At 50.3% G+C, this 21,299-nt stretch overlaps 2 protein-coding genes across 16 annotated transcripts in view; one reads left to right on the forward strand and one right to left on the reverse strand.

Annotated features, from left to right (window-relative positions):
- Positions 1-75: 75 nt before the first annotated feature.
- Positions 76-20,852, reverse strand: PGAP2 (post-GPI attachment to proteins 2). Of its 11 annotated transcripts, XM_064492652.1 has the most exons (8): positions 20,528-20,843; positions 13,587-13,607; positions 10,487-10,662; positions 6,154-6,335; positions 2,234-2,486; positions 1,987-2,093; positions 1,286-1,394; positions 78-1,078 (listed from the first exon to the last, which is right to left on the reverse strand). In XM_064492652.1, exons 3-8 carry the CDS (start codon positions 10,650-10,652, stop codon positions 948-950), a joined length of 948 nt encoding a protein of 315 aa, XP_064348722.1. In that variant the 5' UTR covers positions 10,653-10,662; positions 13,587-13,607; positions 20,528-20,843; the 3' UTR covers positions 78-947. The 11 variants fall into 11 exon arrangements, with proteins under 11 accessions (XP_064348716.1, XP_064348717.1, XP_064348722.1 ...); XM_010988932.3 differs by lacking the exon at positions 6,154-6,335 and having other exon boundaries at positions 79-1,078; positions 1,999-2,093; positions 10,488-10,662; positions 20,528-20,827; XM_010988919.3 differs by lacking the exon at positions 6,154-6,335 and having other exon boundaries at positions 79-1,078; positions 10,488-10,662; positions 20,528-20,823.
- Positions 20,853-20,952: 100 nt separating this feature from the next.
- NUP98 (nucleoporin 98 and 96 precursor) overlaps positions 20,953-21,299 on the forward strand; it is an 81,660-nt gene continuing 81,313 nt past the window's right edge. For all 5 annotated transcript variants that reach the window (XM_031460198.2, XM_031460197.2, XM_031460200.2 and 2 more), the window contains exon 1: positions 20,953-21,120. The gene's annotated coding sequence lies outside the window, so the exon portion shown is untranslated. The remainder of the gene's footprint in view (positions 21,121-21,299) is intronic.

Genomic DNA, 21,299 nt, shown 5'->3' on the forward strand with positions numbered 1-21,299 from the left:
GAGCCTGTTCCTCACCTCACTTCCATTAAACAGACACAAGCCTCAAAACAAGAAAGCCTAGCCCAGACTGTTGGCAAAAAAAAAAAAAAAAAAGAATTTATTGTCCTTTGAAATAAAAGGTACAACCAAAAGACCTCAGGGCCTTAGGCAGTAGGGTGGATTGGAAGGACACCAGAGAGCCCACTTTGGGGTAGGAGTCTGTGCCCTTACCCAACACCTTTGCCAAGGAGAAAGAGTCTGTAAGTCAGAGGTTTCATAAGGGATGGGAAATAATACACAAGCCAGTGCTTTTTCTGGAGCTGGTCATTCTTCAGGTACAGAACAGCACCTCCACAGGGATAAGCACAGACTGGCAGAGCCACTGGATTATACAGCCCGCCCACCCTGGCATCATCCACACAGACACACTGAGGCGCAGATGGGGAAGGGTGCACACCATATCAGAGGTGAAGTCAAGACCAGGACACCCGGGCAACCTTAGCAGGGGACTGTGGTCATAGGGCTGGATGTGCAGAGTAGATCATGAGACACATTAGTCAAGTGAATGACCCTGTGGGGAGAAATGGCTGTGGTTTTCTGGTAGCAGCCACTGCTCAGTGGTCCCTGACCTCAGCAAGAGGTGGCTCTGTAAAGGCAAAGAACCGGATGGTGGTTATGAACCTCAGGACTTTTTTTTAGCACCAGGTGGTGGAGCTCTCCTGCCAGCTCAGCTTCTTGCATCTCAGGTAAGGGTGATGCTGCTTGAAGGTCCCTGTACCTTCCAGTGGGGTAGGGGGAAGGAGAAGCCAGCAGGGCTGGGTAAAGCCTTGTCCTGTGTCCTTCCTCCCTTCTTCCCTTCTCCCTAGCTTCAGTAGGGCCGAGAGAGGACACGGGGTGGGGAAGGCCTGAGTGGTATTTGTTTCCTCCTTTCTGGGCAGTGGGCCTCCTCCCCAGCAGGAGAGAAGGGTTTAGAACCGTTTTTCCTCAGGCTGGGAGGTAATGAGCAGCTCCTTGTTCCCAAAGTCCCACCAGGCCGTCATGTGGAATGCCATGTTGGTTAGGACAACGGTGTACTCCAGGATGGCAAAAATGGTGTATACTGTTGTGAGGACACAAGGAACAAGGCATGGTAAGCCTCCTTCCCCATCCACCAGGGACCTCTTGAGAAACCACCACCACCACATCACCACACAGGGAACACAATGGCAGGTAGCCCCCAAGATCACTGCTATGTTGCACATTATACAAAATATCACCTCTGTCCTGTAGCCACTGTGACCACCTATGGATCCTAGCCTGGCCTCACCTCCAGCCTCACAGTACATGTTGTGCCGAAAGTAAACAGCCAGCGCGGTGAAGAAGGAGACGAAGTTGATGATGAAGAGCCGCTGTTTCCAGTTGTAGGACTTGCGATCCTAGGGGAAGGGCTCATGATCAGACATTCTGCAGCTTATTGGGTAGGTGTGGACTGCCTCCTGTCTTAGCCCCAGCTCCTAAGGGCTGTCTTACCTCCCTCGCTCATGGAAGGAGGGCACAGGCAGGGGCAGCAGGAATGATGGGCATTTCACTTCCCTGCATTTGGGGGTATAATGAGGCCGAGGAGCAGTCCCTGTCCCTCCCACTTTGGGGGAATGGAGTATGAAAGTTACTTGGAGTTACTCACCAACCCAAGACCTCCAGATACTGCGGGGAGAAGAAAGGTGTGTGTGTGGGCGGGGGACACGGGAGTTATTACCCCTGACACAGTGTTCCTAACCCACTGCAGCTTGGGTGCTGCCCCTCACTCTACCTCCATCTGGAGTCTCCTCCCTTCTATTCTCCAGTCCCCATACTACCCAACACAGCCCTAGATTCTGACCAATCACCCTCCACTTGTCCCCAAGCCCAGTCCCTGCCCAAGTTCCCATGAGAATTCCAGTTTCCACCTCACCATTACTGGCAACCCGAGGACAAATGCCCTTCATTTTCCTCTGGGCCACCTGGAGCCCCACTAGGGGTAGACCGTACCTCCTGACTTACTGTGTGCTTCTTGGTCAGCCGCCAGAGAATGCAGGTGAGCAGCATGTGACCGAGGGATGAGGCAATGAACACAATGAAAGCATTTTCATGGATGGCTGGAGGGAGAAAGGAAGGTTGGGAGCTTGCATTGCAAGGAGTACTGAAAGCCCTGTGTCGGAAGATGTGGGGGGATGGGGGTGGGGGGTCCCCTCCCCGAACCCTTCCCCACTCCTCCTTCCCTTGTCTGGGCACCCACTGAAGTCCTCGGAAGAGGAGACGTAGGTGAGCACTAGCAGCGCGAGGTTCTCCACGACATTGAGGCTGAAGTTGAGGCGGCAAAGTGGGCGGTAGCCGGGACACGGGGAGGCGCAGCTGAGGTAGTGATTCCAGTAGGCGAAGGCCACCAAGAAGCGGGGCGCTGAGTGCAGGCCAATGCAGAAGCGCCACACGTAGCGCTGGGGTACCTCCCCGCCGATGGCCGAGCTCACCGATGGCAGGTAATTGGGCACCTAGAGAGTTGTGACCCATCTGGGTGCCGGCCCCCTGCCAGCCCCACCCACCCTGCCCACCTTGAGATCTTTCTTGTAATCACCTTGGCCTTCAGGAGACTCTGCTCCAGCCTCTAGGAAGTCCTCCTTCAGCTCCCCCAGAGCTCTCCAGGGAGACCTCCCCTTCCAGGGCCTGGGCCCCCAATGTGCCTGCTTCTTATTCCTCAGCCAGCCTGAGGTTTGTGCAGGGGCATATAGGACCTTGTCCATCTCCCTACACATGGCTGGGAAAGCTGTAGACAAGACAAGAGGTTCTCGAGCCCATAGCACAGAGCTGTGCCTTTGATATACCCCAGTGGGAGGTTCCATGAGCCCACACCCCAGATTTGGTCCCAATGGCAGAAATGAGTCACAGACCATCTAAGTTTCCTTGGGACAGTGCTGGATTCACTGCCCAGCTGAACTGTTCCTGACTGCTCTCAGTTTCTTGTTCTGAGAAACTTGTTCTTCTGGTCAGGGGTACCAAGGCAGTAGAGGGTACTGTGAGATCCCAGAGCAGCTGGGCCAGAAGAGTACCCTAACTCTGATCATGTTTAAGAAAGTGGGTGCTCCAAACCTGGGGTAGTCTAATACAATGACCCTGTTCTTATGCATCTCTCTCATCTGTCTTTCTCAAAGCTGGAATTCCTCATTTCTTAGGGAGCTAGAGTGTCATTCTTTACAGTTGAGGAAGGAGGAGATAATACCACACAGACTGGTGTGTTTTTTTTATATGGGAGGGAGAGAATGAGGGATGGGTGAACAGTAGTTTTGATGGGGACAGAAAGGCCGGGAATGGGAGGAGGATCTCTTAGACTCCAGCCTAGAGCAGTACTTCTCAAACTTTAATATGCATGCAACTCATCTGGGATTGTGTGAGAAGGCAGAAGGTCTGGAATCTGAGAATCTGTATTCCTAAAAAGATTCCATGACTGTGGAAGCTACCAGCCTGTTGCCCACACTTTCCATGGACTTTTCAGACCTTCACCAACAGCCAGAGCAGTGCCAGAGCTCAGCAACCCAGAGAGGGAATGACCCTGCTGTGACTACGGCAGGGCCAGTCTTCAGAGATGGAGTTCTGGAACATCCCTTCCTTTCTCCCAATGGAGATGCTGAATGGGTCTCTAAGATGGCTGGCAAGGCAAGCAAGTATGGAGGCAGCTAGCAGGGCAGGGGTGCGCCTGTGGCAGGACTAGCCAGGGCCTTCACAGCCTTCATAGAAACAGAGATAGATTTCCCCTCAGCGCTGTCAGAGGAAGCTAAGTGCGGAGCTCTCGGAGAGAGGGTGAAACTCTCAAGGCCATGGCTTGAGATATCATAGCTTGAGACCAGACTCAGATATTCACTCTGCATAATCAGTGAAGAGGCAGCATGGAGGCTTTGGGGCCACACAAACCTAGTCCTGCATCCCAGCTCTGCCTTTATTAGCTGGGTGACCTTGAGCAAGTCACTTCACCTCTCTGAGCTTTAACCTCCTCATTGGCAAGATAGAGATGACATCACCTACTTTGCAGGGTGATGGTGAATACTAAATATAATGAATACTAAAGGCATCTGCAGTGGCTGGTGCACAGTGGGTACAAGCTATGACTTTTTAGAGACAAACTTCCCTGAAAAGCCAGCAAATAGGCTGTGAGCTATGTGGCTACTGAACATGGGAAGGCCGGCATATGACTGAGAGGTGGGAATTGTATCTTCACCGGACACATCTGAGACCCCTCAAGCCTCCTTATGTGACTTTTCTGCCTCTTTGAGTAGGTCCCGTGTGTAAAGTTAGTGGGAGTGTTGCCTCCACTTCCTAGAATATTTATTCTGGAAATTCCCGCCCCAATCTCAGCTACTTAAGGGGAACAGTACCAGCATCTAAAGCTTGGCTGGGAGAGCCCAGAGCACTCAAGGGCCCAGAGTCCTGACTGATACTGGGAAATAGGTAAAGGCTTGAGACGGCAGAGAGTTTGGGAGATGCCTAAGGAGGATGAGAGATTTAGGGTCCTGTGGCTGCTCATCCTATCCTCAGAAGCTCCTCTCAGATTAGGGGTGGGGGCAGGATTCTAGGAGCAGGGATTGCTTCTTCCATCACTCTCTCTCTCTTTCTCTCTGTCTCATACACACACACACACACACACACACACACATGCATAATCAGGTATAGATACTCATAAACATGCATTCCCCCCATCCCAAGCACACAAGTTCCCCACTCACCAGCTATGCCAGCAACAAGCAACATCAGGAGCTATCAGAGTCCACGTACACAGCTCACCCCAAACATCCCCATAAGCCCAGAGCTAAGGGTACTGAGAGATGGGAACATAACCCCTTTCCCTAAGAATAAAAACCCTTTGGCCTGGAGGACAGGCTCAGTGGATCTATGGCAGGGTACTGTATCAGAATTTCACATGGTATAAAAGGAGGGGGGTCCAAAACATTCCCTATCATAGCACCTCATGTTTCACCATTAGAGATTCATTCCCTTGGCCTCAGATAAAAGTCTTCTGAAATTATGGATGACTTTTCTATCTACCTTACTGCCCACCCAACCCCTACCCCTTGCCAACTGGACAAAAAACTTCCATTCCTGTCAATCCTACTTGCTAATCTTCTCTAGACTCCATCCCCTCTTCTCTATCCTCACAGTCCCCATCTTAGCTCTGGTCTTCCCAGTACCATTTGCTATTGCACTGGCCTCCTTACTCCCTGCTCTTGCCCTTCTCCTTAAATCTGTTCTCTACTCAGGGATCCAGAATGGTCTTCTAAAACTCAAATCTGATCATGTTCCTTTCCTGCTTAAAATCTTTCCAAAACTCCTCGTTGCCCTCTAGATAAAATCAAAAGTTGTCAGCCTGGCGTTCACAAAGATCCTTCTTCACTCCCACAGCAACAACTCCTCCTTGTTCAGGAAGGAAGTCTCCAACATCTAAGCTGGGCTGAGTGCTTCCTCTGGGCCCCGTCATCCCTGTGCTCCCTTCTGTCACAAAAGGAATCCTATCTCACTGTGTTGTGACTGTCTGTGCCTAGATGTGTCTCTTGTAGGAATAAGATGCTAAGGGCAAGTCCATGTTCAATTCCATGCCCATTACACAGAACCTCCACCCCCGGGCCCTCAGAAAGGCTCAGTGGACTGCTACTGGAGGCAGGAACTTCTAGGTTTCTAGCTGGCAGAGCCCTGAGTGGATACAGGTTGTGGGGCCTGAGGTTGCCAGAAAAGAAACCAAGCTAGAAGAACCCAGGGCAGGGCTAGGAGTCCTCCCAGGTCAGGCCCCTAGTCTGGGCTAAAGCCACCTGTTACTTCTCCTGGCTCCTGGTCACATGTTACTTCCTCAGTCCTAGCTTCCTTTCCAGTTTGGTCTCTTTTCAGCCCCCTTCTCCCTCTCACGACCTCTTCTACCTAGTCCCACTCCCCTCCTTCCCCCATGCCACCTCTGCTCCCTACACCCTCTACAATCCTCTTCTGGTCTTGGAGGACTGTGACTGTACTTTCCATGAGTCTCCTTCACAAATTTCCCCTACCTCTGACTTTCCCCTCACCATCCTTTTACCCCTCTCCCCTCTCTCTGTCCCTCCTCCTTCTCTCCTACTCTCTGATTCCACCCTTATTGCCATCTCCTGACCTGGCCCTGACCCAGGTGCTGGGGAGCCTGGCACTCACCCCACAGTCAGTGGCCACCGTGTACTCAAAGTGGAACACCAGGGACCAGATGATGCAGAAGAAGAAGCCGAACACAGGGAAAGTGATGAGCCACCAGACCATGGCTGTGAAGCGGAGCCGGAACACAGTCCCCTCGGGGTCCAAGGGCTGGGAGGCTGCAGAGAACATCCTGTAGGGAGTGGTGCCCGAGTAGGGTGAGGGACACAACTTGGGGTCTGGTGGGATACCTGGGCCTAGGAAAGTGAGGCCTTTTCCAGAGCTGGCTCCTCAAGGTATAGGGAAGAGCCAGAGTAGAAAGGACATAAGGGAAAAAGGAAAATAGGGCAGAAGAGGAGAAGAGAGAGATGAGGCAAGAGCAGCAGAAATAGGCAGGGTTAGCTCTTAGGAATCCCCTTGGCACCCTGGTACTGTAGGTTCCCCTCTTGAAAAGCCTGGAGAACAGAGGCTCCCAGTGGCCTGGACATGGAAGTTCTGATGGCCCACCTCATTCTCATGACCTTCATACCCACTCAGGAGACGGATCAGAGGGGAAAGGGTTATTATTCCCATTCCACATAAGGGAAGACTGAGGCCCAGAACTATGCCAGGATCAAATATTAGGAATAAGGCCTCTTGCCACCTGACAGCTTAAGGCTGCAAGTCAAGGCTTTCTTCAGGACAAGCAACCTAGACAAAGGCCCCTTGGATCAAACTGGCCCAAGCCCTCCCACTGACCCTGTCTGACCACATTCCTGCTCTTCACCCAAGTTCAACTAGGAACAATGGGAGTGCCCCAGAACCTATTTTGGTGGGGCCACAGGCTGCCAGCCATCCCACCCCCAGGCTCAGAATGATCCAAGTCTCAGGCCAGCAGTACCCTGATCTCAAGATATCAGGGTCCCTCCAGAGGCCCAGACCTCTATCTCCTTCCTCTCTGAGAAGACCATGTCACCCAGTCCAAAGTTCTGGGGAATCTGAGGGTCATGGGAAACTTCTCCCCTCGGGGCTGTGCTGGGCCAGACCCAAGAAGGACAGACTCAGGCTGCGGGAGCTGGGCTTCTTCTGCTACCTTCTCCCTCTGGGCAGAGAACTCCCTCCTCCCACCCCCATTGCCCCAACCACCATGGCCCCTCAAGTTGGGATCCCTCCTGGGAAGGCAGATAGAGATGGCTTTGTATTAAAAGCCTAGGACCAAATCTCCCCTGGGACTCAGACCTCCCTCCATTAAGGGAACCCTATTCCACTAGTCCAGCTCAGCATCAGGGAATTGGGGTCAGGATGGGCGCACTAAGCAACACTCACACTGGGTGCTGAAGGATCCGGGGCTTGGGTTGAGGGCTCTAGCCAGACTGAGACTGTTCTAAGACTGGAGGGTCCCACCCCTAGTTCTCTAGGGCCTGCCTCCCGCCCACAGAGCCAAGATCTCCACGCCTGCCCAGGCACACAGCCTTCCCAGGACCAACAAAGCCATGTCATAAATCCCAGAACACTCTGCAAAGGTAAGAAGTGATAGTGGCTGAGGTCAGGCCACAGCAGCTTCCTTGCCAGGGATGGGGGTGGGGCCCTTTCTGAGTGTTGAGTCCAGGGATATAGGCAGGTTTCTAGGAAGCAAAAGGGGGAAAGCAGAGTAGGATTTCTCCCCTTTTTGTTGAGGCAGGACTGAGTATGTTTATTAGGCCCCACCAGAGAGCTAGCTAATCTTAGATTTAGGATTAGCTTAGACAATAGATTCAGGGTCCAAAAGAGATCTAGACAGGTCTGAATATGAGGTATCAGTGTCCAGCCTGTACCTTTGCAGAAATAGCTAATGGCAGCTCAGGCTGCATTAACAGATGTCTAATAGCCAGTAACAGGAATGGAACAGTCCTGCTTTTGCCTGTACCTCCCAACGCTTATGAAGTTCTATGCCCACATCAGGGCGTAGGAAAAAACAGTGATCAACTGGACCAAGTCCAGGGGCACACGTCTTGTAAGGGTTGCCTGAAGGAATTGGAGCTATGCTACCTAAGAAGAGTAAAATCAGGGGACACCCCTCCCCCACCATTACTGGCTTCCCACCTCTGCAGGGCCAGCTGGAAGCCAGGTGGAAAGAGTAGCTCTAAGGGTCCCAAAGCAGAGCCAGAGCCAAGACAGAGATTCACCAGAGAGTATATGCTCACTATGAGAAAGAGTGTGCTAATTATTAGTTACTAAGTCTCCTGGAACAGGCTGCCTGGGGAGGAAAGAAGCTCTCCATCACTGGGGATGTGCAAGCAGAGGCAGGGTCATCTAACTATAGAAGTGTCAGACTAAGGCTACTTCTTTTATTCCTCAGGCTGGCCATTCCTGGGATACTCTGGGTGAGAAATTCAGAGCATATATGAAAATCCCCAGGTGGATCCATCGTAGTAGTCCCAGGGAGTGGGGACAAAATACCCTCAAGGTCACTAGACCTAGTCCTGCCCCAGAGGGCCAGGTAACCCTCCAGCAACTACCTATGCCTTAGCTCCCTAACTAGCATGCCAAGAATGGGTTCTAGGTATGCTGAGGTTATTGATCCCATTAGCCCTTGGAGCCAGCCATGAGGACCAGAGCGAACAGCCTACTCCATTTAACTCCATATGCTATACAAATATTATAATTTTCTATATGGACAATGACTGCATTATATAATGCCTTCCTTTTCCCAGGGCACTGGGCTGGTGGAGGGAGGAGGCATCCTATCCACTTATTCAGCAAATACTTTCTGATTCAGATGCAGTACCCACCTTCAAGGAGCTTCCAGTCTGGTAGGGAAGAAAGACACACTCATGATATGATAGAACACTTTAGGAGAGAACACAGGAACTGTGGGCACCCAGATCGGGGAGTGATTAAGCTTGCCCCAGGGAGGCTGGAGAAACTTGAGCAGGGTCTTGCAGGGTGAAGAGGAGTTGACCAGGGTAATAGAACATTTGATGTATTATCTAAGGTGAGAAATAGGTCAGGAGAGGCTATTGTATGGACCCTTCTGATCCTCCCCCTCAGATCACCTGGTCACCCCCTTTTTTTCCAGTTCTGTTCTTTCTTTCCTTCCTTCTTTTCTTTCTCTCTTTCTTTCTTTCTTTTTCAGTCCTGTTCTTTCTGATAGCTCCCAGCCCTGGGCCTCATCAGACTGGCTGTCCACAGCTCAAGGCCCACATCTACCCATTAACAAATTGAGAAGAGGGAAAACTTCAAGTCGTATGAACAAAAGAGGAGGGAGGGTATAGCTCAGTGGTAGAGTACATCCTGGGTTCAATCCCCAGTACCTCCATCAAAAAAATATAAATAAATAAATAGACCTAGATACCCACCTCCAAATTATAAGAGATATAAAAGGAAAAAAAAGTGGGCCCCCACCCCTACCAGCCGGACACCACTCCTAGTTGAACCCCTTTTCTGGAGCAGATGCTCTTTATAGGAAGGTGAGAATCTCAGCTGACTGAAGGCCTTTAGAGCTCTCTGTGAGGCTAGTCCAAGGGTTTGTGCCCAGGACCTGCCACTTTCCCGCCTAGAGACCCTAGGCTAACTTCCTCTCCTGCCCTGCCTTCCAACCCAACAATCTCTTTTTCCTCTTCTTCCATCTGCTCCTCATCCTTTACATTCCATGAACCACCTTCCTATTTCCTCTGGAGCCCAACACTAACCCTGAGAAGGAGGAGGACAGGAATTATCAACCCTGTTTTAGACATGGAGAAACTGAGGCTCAGTCTCTGTGTCTCAGGTCATATACAGAGTCAGTGGATGAACTAGGAATATAAGAAAGGTGCACACAAGTCTCACCCCATTTACTCCAATAACCTACAGAGAAATAACTCTCAAAACTTTCTTCCTGGCCCAGCACCCCATGTCCCTGTCCAGAGGGCATATGGCCACCTATGGAAACCCCAGAACACATATCCATACACATAGTCAGGTCCCCAACCAGAAGGGCACAGATACGGTCTCTCTCACACACATATGCCACCCAAAGCCATTATAGTCACACCCCTCACAGTTACACACATATATATACACACAATTCCACAGTGCCACACTGAGAAGCCCCAAGTGTCCTCTAGCCCAGTCTTATTCTCTCTCCATCCCCCAGAAAACCCTGGGGCTGCTCAATCTGCCCCTCTGTGAAGTAAGGTTTGGATTCTGGGTTCTGGGGCTGCCCAACTTCAGGGACCCTGGCCCCCAGCAACCTTCATGGAAGGTGGAGGGAGACAAATCCTTGGGACCTCAATTTGCAGGCATCCCCCCAGCAGCCCAGTATGTTTGATGGCTAACCCTGTTACAGTCGAATCAGGATCCAAAACAGATCTGATTGGGCCTGAATATGAGGTATCAGTACCCCGCCTCCGAAGCCCTACCCCACAGTGTGTGGCCGTAGTCTCCTTGAAGTGGAAGAGCAGGGACCAAAGGATGCAGAAGAGGAAGGCGACAAGTGGACAGCAGACCGTGACCAGGGCCACCAGAGTGAAGCGGAGCCGGACCAAGGTCCCATCCCGGTCCAGCGGCAGTGGGACCTGGTACATCTTGTCAGACCTGGGGATAGAGTGGTGTGCTGTCAGGGCCCACGGTAGCAAGGCTGGGACTCAGTGGTGAAGCCAGCCCTTGTGCTCAGTCCTCAGCCTAGCTGTGCTATGGGGGTGAGGAGTGTGAGAAGGAAGCCACCTAGCCCCTAAGTTTGGACTGCTGCTGCCCTGGATGAGGAAGACAGACTTGGAATCCCATGAGAACATTCGCCCTCAATTTCAGAGGAAAGATAATGGACGAAATCTGTGCTAAGACAAAGCTTGAATAGATTGGGAGACCTGTGCCAGGCTTGACAGGCCTAAGACTACAGGAGCTGGTGGAACTAGTCTCTCTTGTTTCAGGAACCAATCCTAAAACCTCCCAGTGGACAGAATGGCCCATCTCCTCCCCAGGCCTTGGAGCCTCCATGTTTCAGGGCCTCCCATCAGCTCACACTGCTTCACCCACCGGCCCAGGGCCCCTCTGCACCTTCAGTCCCTTCCCAGGCTCTGTGGACTCTGTGTGCCTGTACCACAGTCCACAGCAGCAAGGACTCCATGGAAGCCTGCAGAACCTCAACCCCCTGCTTGTCCCCGCCTGCTGCCTCACGTGCTCTGAGGGTGAAAGGCTTTGCAGAATCAGGCCTGGTGCTAGCCTGGGCTTGCTATTTGCTGGAGAGAGCTGCCTGGTCAGCTTCTGGAGGCTTCCCAGTGCCCAGGGGCTTGTCCACTAGGCAAGGGCTCCTGAGGACTGTGCCCCACCCCCCAGCCCCCTGCTCAGATGAGGGTATCTAGGGTCAGGAGTTATAATAGCTAAGTATACACCAGCAATCCTAGCCCAGCCCCACCTCAGAGTGTAGAAAGGGAAGGTGAGGCCAGAGAGGCGCAGGACCCTGGCTCAGGATCACATAGCAAATAGAAGGAAGAGCCAGCAGTGGGAGATGTGGGCCTCACAGTGTGAAGAACTGCAACTCTGACCTTCCTTGACCCCTTCCTCTCTGGGCCAGAGTTCTGGGCAGAAAGGTTGGGTTAAGGTCAAGTTAGGAGGGGAAAGTGAAGGGATACTCTGTCCATAGGAGAAGCAAAGCTATAAAACCACATCCTATATAGATGAGTCAGTCAGCTCTGTCCCCATTTTAAAGACAGAGAAACCAAGACAGAGAGAGGAAGGTCCTCCCTCAAAGCCAGATGCTGAGCCTAAGGGGGAGCCATCCTCAGAATTCAGGTTTCTTGTTGCCAACCTAGGGCTGACTCCAGATACATAAAGAACCCGCCATTCTGGACTCCAGGGCCTTGCCAGATCAAGTCCCAACTCTTCCTGGCCCCGCCCTCAGGACTCTCTCCCTTCTAGTCCCAACCTCAGGAAGAACCCTGACCACCGGAAGGCTGGCCTCCTGCCATTCCAGAGCAAGCCAGGTGGAGTCGCCTCTCACACAACTTCCTCCACCCACTTCTCTTCCAGGCTCCAGCAGGCAGCCCGCCTCAACTGCTCAAGCTTCTTTCTCCTTTTAGGGGTTGGGAGTTTCCCAGGGGAGGTGGAAGTGGCCCTGGTGGCCCTCCCAAAGCAAATACCTTCCTTGGATCATCCCCACACACCTTCTCCACTCAGCCCAAACCTAGATTCTATGGCTATAATGGTAGTACCCCCTTCCAACATCCCTCTCTAAAGTCAGCTGCTCTGGATCCCTCAGGAATCACTAGGACCCCCAAACCGAAAACCAGATCCTCAGGGAATGAGCAGGCAGTGCCCAAGGCAGGAGTTGATAAGGAGGTTTAAGGAACAGTCTGTTCTACTTCTCAGAAGTATGCCTAACCTCCCTTTTGGCTGTGTGACCTTGGGCAAGTCACCTAATCACTCTGGGACTGTTTTCCCAGTTGTGCAACATGGGATTTGGTTTGGATTACTAATAAGGCCAGTCCAACTTGGTCATTATACTCTCCCAGGTCTCAGGACAGGGAGCTCACTATCTGAGGGGCAGCCATTCAGCCCCAACCAACTCTAACTTCCACACAGATACCAATTAACTGAAAACTGATTTCTTAGGGGTACCCCTACCTTATTTCAAAAGATCCCAAAAGATCTTCTCAGCCTCCGGTTTAAATGCACACTTACTGGGTGCTTTCTGAGTATGAACACCCTGTTCAGCACTGGATAAACACTGTTTCTTTCAATCCTCACTACAATTCTATGCGGTAGGCGCTATAGCCTGTATATTTCCATTTCACAGAAGAGGAAACTGAGGCTCAGGGGGGTTAAAAACACTTGCTCAAGGTCACAGGCTAATAGCTGGCAGAGCTGGGATTTCAAACTAATCTACAGGGTTCCAAGACCCCTTAACCTTCATCCTTGGGCACCTAAGGAAGAATCTGGACCAGGAGTCCCTGCAGAGTGAAGAAGGGAGAGGCTCACTCCAGAACACCGGGCCCAAGTCGGGGAGCAGAGGAGACAGGAGTCAGCTCAGTCAGTTGGGACAGCAGCAGTTCCTGGGCAGGCACTGGGATCCCCCGCCCCCGCCCCCGAGCCTGGGGCCAGGCCCTGCGGAGGCCAGACCGCGTGGCCGAGCTCCCCCAAGTGGGGCTGTCCGGTAGTCTCGCACAGCCATCCCCATACTCACCCAGGCTGTGGCGGCGAGAAGGCCGTGCCGGCGCAGGCCGGGAGCCTGGGCCACCCCAGGGAAGCCCAGGCCGGGCCCTGGAGGTGGTGGGCGAGCGCCGGGGGTGGGGCGGGGCCGGCGCGCTTGGGGCGGAACTTGGGGAGGAAACTGCGCCCAGATCCACTGCTGGCCCCTCCCCGTTTCTGAGGCCCGGGACCGCAGGCTGCCCCGCTTAATCTGCTGTCCCCTCATGCGATGCTGCTCCAGCCCCGGTCTGTCCCACTAATTCCGCGTAGGGGCAGCCAGAAGAGCCCTGGACACCTGGGTTTGACACGTTGGATAAGTCACCTTATCACCTTACCTCTTAGCGGCGTTCCATCACCTGTTGAAAGAACATAAAATTAATTCGACAGGGTCCTGAATTCTCTCATTTCCTGACCGCAGTCTACCCACCTCCCACTCCCAATCTAGATAAATTATCCAGCTTTGCCCTACTGAAACATTAAACCAGCTTAGCCCCAGCCTCGGTGCCCCTCCCCCAAACTTTGCTGTCCAGAGCTGAATTGGGGCATTTCAAGAAAGGGAAGAGAACCTTTACAGGTAGCGAGATCCCGTGGGGACTCACCCCAGAAACTCTGGACCAGAGCTATACCCGCCTTTGATCAGGAGAGGGCGCCCTGTCCCGTCTGTCACAGAACAGAAAGAGGCTCTCCTGCCGTCAGCCGTGGGTCTCTCCCCACAATGAGAGCGCTGATTCCCAGGAACCAGACCCCAGCCAGAGTTCCCTGCTGACCCTGACTGACCCATAAAGGAACCTGAGGGGGACTCCTGCCTACCTTTGTAAAGACCATCCTACCTCAACAGGGAAAAGGAAGGAAAGGACTAGAAATCTCTCCTACAGTTACAATGTGGGGCTGTCCGAGCACCTGCAGCAGGTGGAGGACCTCTGAGCTAGACACCATTACCATCACATTATGCCCCATTTAAATCCCCACAGTAATAATTAGCACATTTTGAGCATTCTTTGTGTCCCAGGCACTTTTCTACCTTTTACTTGTTATTCCATTTGATCCTCTAAAAAGCCCTATGAGGTAGATACTATTAATATCCCCACATTACCAATGGAAAACAGAGAAGGTAAGTTACCTACTCACATAGCTAGTAAATGTCAGAACCAGGACTCGAACCTGGCACCTGAGGCCATTCCCTTACTGTCTACAAACTGTTAGTCCCACAAGGTAGCTATAATCACTACTTTGCAGATAGGGAAATGGAGGCTCAAATTAGATTAATTTGCCAGAGCTCTTTTGCATGCATCCACTTTTGTTCATTCATTCAGCCTGGGTCGCAACTGGGGCAAGCCCTTGGCAGGGCAATGGTGGGGGATCCACAGCTGTCTCTCTGAGTCTGCAGGGAAGGTGTCATTCTAAAAACTACTTTACTTGACTTTGAATTCTCCCCCACCCTGTCCTCTAAGGTCCCAGGGGCAAAGAATGATTAGTAAAACTTTAGTGAAAGAACCACCCCCATTCACTTCTGATAATTGGATTTAGGTTTCCTTCCTTGGGGCTTGTCTAGGTCCAACTCCCATATGCCTGCTCCTGGCCTTTGCTCCCTGTCTTAACCCTTTGTCTGTCCCTTTGGCCCTAGATAGAATTCCCTTAGGCTAGGTCCCTTCTCTGCCTCTAGACTACCCTCAATGCCTGAAACTTGAGGTGCTCTAATCTCACCTTTAATTCTCTGGTGATTTGGGCAATTCACCACCCTACATTCCTAAGTCTCAGTTTCCTCACCTGTAAATTGGTTTTAGGACTATTCACATCATAGAGTTGTGAGAATTAGATGAGGTAATATAGCAGTATGCCAGGCACGTGGAAATCCTCAGTTGACTTCAGCTGTCATTGATGCTGTCTGAATCTGTTCCTTCCACTCAGTTGGAAAGACTATCTATCACCTATTTGATTTACAGGAGGGAAAGTGGAAGAAAATAATGAGTTCCTACTATGTGCCAGGGACTATATGTGCATTCTCTTATTCAGTCCATGTAATCATCTGATAAGGTAAGTGTGATGAAATCCATTTTACAGATGAAGTGGAACAAGCACCTAAGCATCTAGTTTTGCTCTTCAGCAGGCACTCAGTGTGTGCTGAATTGGTATGTGTCCCTTGTCCAAGTAGCCACTGCTGCTGTTGAAGCCTTCCAGTGTCTCCTGCCCTCCTGGTTGGTTTGCCTGGTACCTGGACACACCCCAGAGAGGTCTGTACCTGAAACAGCACCACCGTTTTCCAGCTTCAGCTGCAATTACCGCGCTGCAATTACCGCTCTGCCCTCCCTGTCCACATACATATACCAAATATCCCAAGATGACTGAGCATTTGTTTTCAGTGATGTTCCAGCCCCCAGGAGCATGTAGAGGTGAGAGGCAGAAGAGGGGAAGTGAATGTGGGATGTAGTTGTCAGGGAAAGTTTCCTGTAGGAGATCTCCTTCACTCCTTCACTGCCCTCTATCTTTCCATCATCCTTCCCATTACAGCCATATTGGCTCTTCTTACAACACAGATCTGATCACATCCCGCCCTTGCAAATTATTTAGTAACTTCCTCGGACTTTTAGGATAAACAGCAAATTCTTTAGTGTGGTATTATACACCCTTCATAATCTGGCCAGCCTCTACTCCAGAAACCACATATTTTACATTCTAGCTACACTCACCTCTTCCGTGAAGTTTTGCTTAACTTCCTCCTTACCTTTCCCTATCCCCCATGACCCGCTCACCTCCCCACTCCACAGGTGGCCTTAGATGGACTTCCATCACCCTTATTAGGGCTCTGTCCACGATGAAGCAAAATAATTTGTTGCCTGTCTCCCCTACCTTCCTGGGAGCTCACTTAAACACACCACCCCTACCTGTTCCATTTATTTCTACATCTCTGACCTTAGCCCAGGGACAGGCATACAGTAGGAGCCTAAAAAATATTCGCTCGATTAATTTAATTGAACTGAGTTTTGAAGGATGGGCAAGATTTAGATACATCAAGAAGAAACTGGGGCAGGGTATAGCTCAGTAGTAAAGTGCATGCTTAGCATGCTTAGCATGCTTAGCATGCACAAGGTCCTGGGTTCAACCCCCAGTCCCTCCATTAAAATAAATAAATAAACCTAATTAACAACTCACCCCCTTAAAAAAAAAACTAGGAAGGGGAAGAAGAAGAAGAAGAAGAAGGGGAAGAAGAAGAAGAAGGGGAAGAAGAGGAGGAGGAAGAAGAAGAAGGAGGAGGAGGAGGAGAAGAAGAAGGAGAAGAAGAAGGAGAAGAAGAAGAAGAAATTGCTGGGGATGGAGTGTGGGGCAGAGTTAGCATGGCTGGGGGGTAGGTAAAAGGAACACAGATGGCAAACTCTGCCTTGTCTCCTGGCAGCCTCAGGAAACTCCTCCTGTGTTGAGAAGGAGTGTTCTTCCCAGAGATCTTTTTGAAGGCAGAGACATCCTTCTTGGATGGCTTTAAACTATTCACCCTAGGCTCACCCATCTTACTCTAGTTCCACTCTGCCTCAAATAATAATTACATCTTCATTGCTCTATAGAACATTCTTTGGCTCCCCTATCACTTCTAAGATGAAGTCCTAGTTTTCACTGAGCTCTTTCTCGGTCCCACATTTTTGTTCTCCCTGTTCATCTGGGCTGGAATGCATCTTTTTGCCTCTCAGCAAATTCTGTCCTTCCTCTAAAGGTACTGATTAGCATGACACTCTAGTAAGTTAGGAAAGCATGTGGTAATTTCTAGAGAGATCACTAAAATAATAGAAAAAGAATTTAATTTCCAAACTGACACAAGAGGGAAAATGAAATAATCCAAAAGACTAAGAAATGAGATTTAAATGGTCAATAAGCACGTGAAAAGATGGTCAACATCATTAGTCACCAGGGAAATGTATAAGAAAAACCATAATGAGATGCCACTTCACTCAGCATGGCTATAATTAAAAAAAAGAAAAAAAGAAAATAACAAGTGTTGGCAAAGATGTGGAGAACCTGGAACCCTCAAACATTACTATGAAATGTAAAATGGTATAGTTACTTTGGAAAACAGTTTGGCAGTTCCTCCAAAAGTTAAATATAGAGTTACCACCTGACCCTGCAAATCCACTCCTAGGGATAAACACAAGAGAACTGAAAACACACATCCACAGAACACTTGTACATAAATGTTCACAGCAGTATTATTCATAGTGGAGTAATGGAATAATCATCATTAATGGTGGAAACAACTCAAATGCCACCCAACTCATGAATATGTAAACAAAATATGGTATAGTCATAAAATGGAATAAAAGGAATGAAGTACTGATACATGCAGCAACATGGATGAACCTTGAAAATATTATGCTAAGTGAAAGAAGTCAGACACAAAGGCCACATATTGTATGATCCCATTTATATGAAATGTCCAAAATATGTCAATTCATTGAGACAGGAAGTAGATTAATAGTTGTGAGAAGCTGGGGGAAGACGGAGATGGGGAATGACTGTTAATGGGTCTGGGGTTTCTTTTTGGGGTTATGAAAATGTTCTGGAATATTACAATGGTGATGGTTGCAACCTGTGACTATACTAAAAACCTCTGAATTGTACATTTTAAATGGGTGAATGTGATATTATGTGAACTACATCACAATTTTATAAAAAATCTGGCAAAGAGCTGGACCTCAATAAATGGCAGTTATTATCACCAACCCCCTCCACTCCCCCCCCAAAAAAAAAGGAGGAGAGAGAGAGAGCAGCAGAAACAGAATAGCTGGGACAAATAGAAAGTCTAAAATGTTAGATGAAACCGTAACTATACCAGTAAATTCATTCAATACAATTTACTAAATGCTCTAGTTAAAAGTCAAATGTATTCACACAAGATTATAAAAATCTAATTATATGCCATTTATAAACATTACCCTTCCTTATATAGTCATAGGAAAAAAGAAGGAAATCAACATTTACTGAGTGCTTACTATGTGCCAAACAGGGACCCAATCCTTTGCAAATTCTACGATCTTATTTGACCTTCACAAGCACCTTCCTAAATAGAAACTATTGTGCCCATTTTATAGACAAGGAAATTGGGGCTCAGAACAATTAAATAAAATGTGCAAGGTCTAAAAAATAGCAGACCTAGGACTTGAACTTAGATTTGTTTGAGTCTAACTCTGTGGCTCTTTCCAGTGTACCATATAAGAAATCTAGAATCATCTCTCTAGAAGGAAGTCTCTTGCCCTTTCATAATTCCGCAGCCCTTATTGGTCTCTTTCCTCCCTAGGCATCAGCCCCTCATAGCTGCATAGAGTGAGTTCTCAGGGCATGTGTGGGAGAGACTGGGAGCTCCCAGGACAGAACTGAATTTACTTAGCTCTGTCTCACTTGGCCAGGGCAGTGTTGACCTGTGGACATCTCTGGGCTCCTGATGCCCAAGACAGGGACTGGCTCAGCAAACTCCTTGGCATTAGAGTAGAAGGAAGATGATGGGATTCAAAAAGGGTGTTATGAGAATAAGACAGAGTAAGAGTATGTGGGTCCAGGAAGCCCTGGCCCACAAAGAAGTCCTTCCTAGGGCCACATACCTACCAGAGTACCTAACAAGAGTGCTTGCTACTTAGAAATCACCATGATCACACAAAATTCCCCCCTGGAGCACTCCTTGTCCAATGTCTCCTCCTCCAGTCTTCCCACAAGTATACTCTTTTAAGGAGCCCAGCTCCTGAACATTTGCTAGTACTCTGGACTGAAAGTACTCACTTACTCAAGACATTTCTGAGCTCCTTTTCTGTGTCAGAATCCATGTAGTAGAATATTTAGAATGGGAATTCCTTAACATTTTTAAAGAACACAAATAATGTCACTTTTTGAGGGCTTATGTGTACCAGGAACCATGACAAGTGTCTTATCTCATTTAATTCTCACAACTCTTGAGGCAAGTATAGTTATTATCCCTATTTAACAGACAAGAAAACTGAGGTTCAGAGGGGTTAAAAATTTTGCCCAAGTTCATACAGCTAATACATGGCTGAGCTCAGATTTAAACCCAGCATTCTCTGACTCGAGTCCCATGCTTTTATTCTACTTAAGAAAATAATTCACTCATTCATGCATCAAACATTTAATGTGTGCCTATGCTGTATACCTGCCCTTAGGGACACCAGAATAAACAGAGAAGAGGCTTAAACATAGTTGGATTTGAGGATTGGAAGGTGAGAAATCAAAGGTTCAGGAAGGCAGTGAGGAAGCTACTGTAACTCTTCAGGTAGAGCTAATGGCTTTCTGATGCAGAGTATAGGCAAGGGAAGGTGGAGGGAAGAGAGTGATGTATGGATGGAAGAGCTGGGGGAAGGTGTCCGGAGTCAGATGTTTAAACTAGGTTTACTATTTGACCATTCATATATTTTTTTCTTCCTTCAAGCATCTACTGAACATCTACAGTGTACCAAGTTTTTCCTATCCATCATCTTATCTTTATGACTGCTCCACTTTTTGACTAGTTACCTCTTGCCACCACTGGAAACCCAGAGTGGTTTATCTATGTTTTGGGCAGAGCTCATTTCTATCTTGTATTAATGTCCCAGGAGGAGAGGGTGGTGGAGCGGTATTCCTAGTAAGTTTTGCCTTCTCAGTACAGTCCCTGCTATTTTGTGTGGGACCCTCAGTCACTAGATCTAATTTCTAGAACATGCTCAACCCATCCCCTTGAGATATCAGGCTTTTGCTCTGGGCAAAGCCTGGGGAGAAAGGAACACCAAGATGAAAATGAAGCTCTGAGCTCCGAGATCCTGGGCACAGAGGATTGGAAAGGAGATAACAGAATACAAAGTAACAAGGCTGTAACAGAGGCCTGCCCAAGCATTACCTCAACTCCCTGGGAGAGATGGGCAAATGTATCCCAGAGGCGGCGGCAACATTTCAACCAGGCCTTTAAGAATAAGTAGGGGTTCCTAAAGTGCAGGTGGCAAAGAAGTTCTGAGAACTGTCATTTGTACCAAACCCTAAGCTGAGCCATTTCCTTACATCTCTAATGCTCCTAACGTCTATTCTAGGGATTCAGAGAGGTAAAGGTTGTACTGGGGCTGGGATGGGTCTGGAGACAAGGAGACCAGGTTTGGAGGGCCCGGAGCAGCTGCAGGCGAGCTACGCGGACAGACAGACCTCCTAGGAGGGCCCTCCAGCTCCGCTCGTGGTCTGTCCAGCAAGTGAGGGCAGGATCGCGGGGGAGCCTTCCCGTCACCGCCCGCGGACGAGGGCAAGGGAAGGGTAGAATAGTTACCATGCCATCCTGGAGCCTTCACTCTGATTGGCCCGAGCCTCAGCAGCCGGAGTCTCTCCGCTCCAAGGGAGGGGGCGGAGCCTCTGCGTAGCGTCATCACTTTTCTCCCACACCCCGCCCGATGTAGCCACTCACCAGCGCAGTCCGAGGGGCCCTTGTGACGTCACGACGCTCTCCTAGCTAACCGCAGCGACGAGGGGCGGGACTCCATGAACCTCCCACCGCCCCTCCCCTTTCCTCCCTCTAATTCCTCCTGTCCCTCCTCTTCCCCCTCTTCCCGTCTCCCGAAGACCGCCCTCACGTTCAGTTTCAAAAGACTCGTGGTCCAATGAATAACAGGGCGGACTTAGAGTGGCGGCGGCGCCTGCCAATGCGCAGACGGCGTGGGCGGAGCGCCCGGAGCGAGCCCCCGACGGCGGGCGGCGTGTGACGCAGTCGGGCCCTCTGCGCGCTGCGCCTGAAGCGGCGGTCGGTATCGGTGGTGGTGGCGGCGGCGACGGTTTCGTGGCGGCCACGCGCTGCTCGCTGAGCGGCGGGTGGCAGACGGGCCTAGGCCCTCAGTCCTGACACCTCCTCTCCCCCACCTCACGGCGGTAAGTCGGAAGCCGGGGTTGTGGCGGCCGGGGACCGGCAGGCTCCTCCTCCCCTCAGGGCGGGCGGGTGCGCGGAGCGTCCCAGGCCCTCACAGCGCCGGAGTCTCGCGCCCCAGCGCGCACCTTCTGCCCTGAGGGAGGGGGCGGGGCCCGCCACCCTGGGGCCCCGAGGCGCGGCT

The sequence above is a fragment of the Camelus dromedarius genome, chromosome 12 (assembly GCF_036321535.1).
Source record: "Camelus dromedarius isolate mCamDro1 chromosome 12, mCamDro1.pat, whole genome shotgun sequence".
NCBI lineage: Eukaryota > Metazoa > Chordata > Mammalia > Artiodactyla > Camelidae > Camelus > Camelus dromedarius.

What these genes read in the sequence shown, in the direction of transcription:
- PGAP2 (XM_064492645.1), bottom strand. Translation starts at nt 2,885, where the DNA reads ATGGTCTGTGACTCATTTCTGCCATTGGGACCAAATCTGGGGTGTGGG. An exon ending in AGAGTCTCCTGAAGGCCAAG is followed by an intron (nt 2,487 to 2,569) that starts GTGATTACAAGA and finishes ACAACTCTCTAG; the next exon opens with GTGCCCAATTACCTGCCATC. An exon ending in AGCACACAGTAAGTCAGGAG is followed by an intron (nt 1,395 to 1,986) that starts GTACGGTCTACC and finishes CCCTTCCCCTAG; the next exon opens with GATCGCAAGTCCTACAACTG.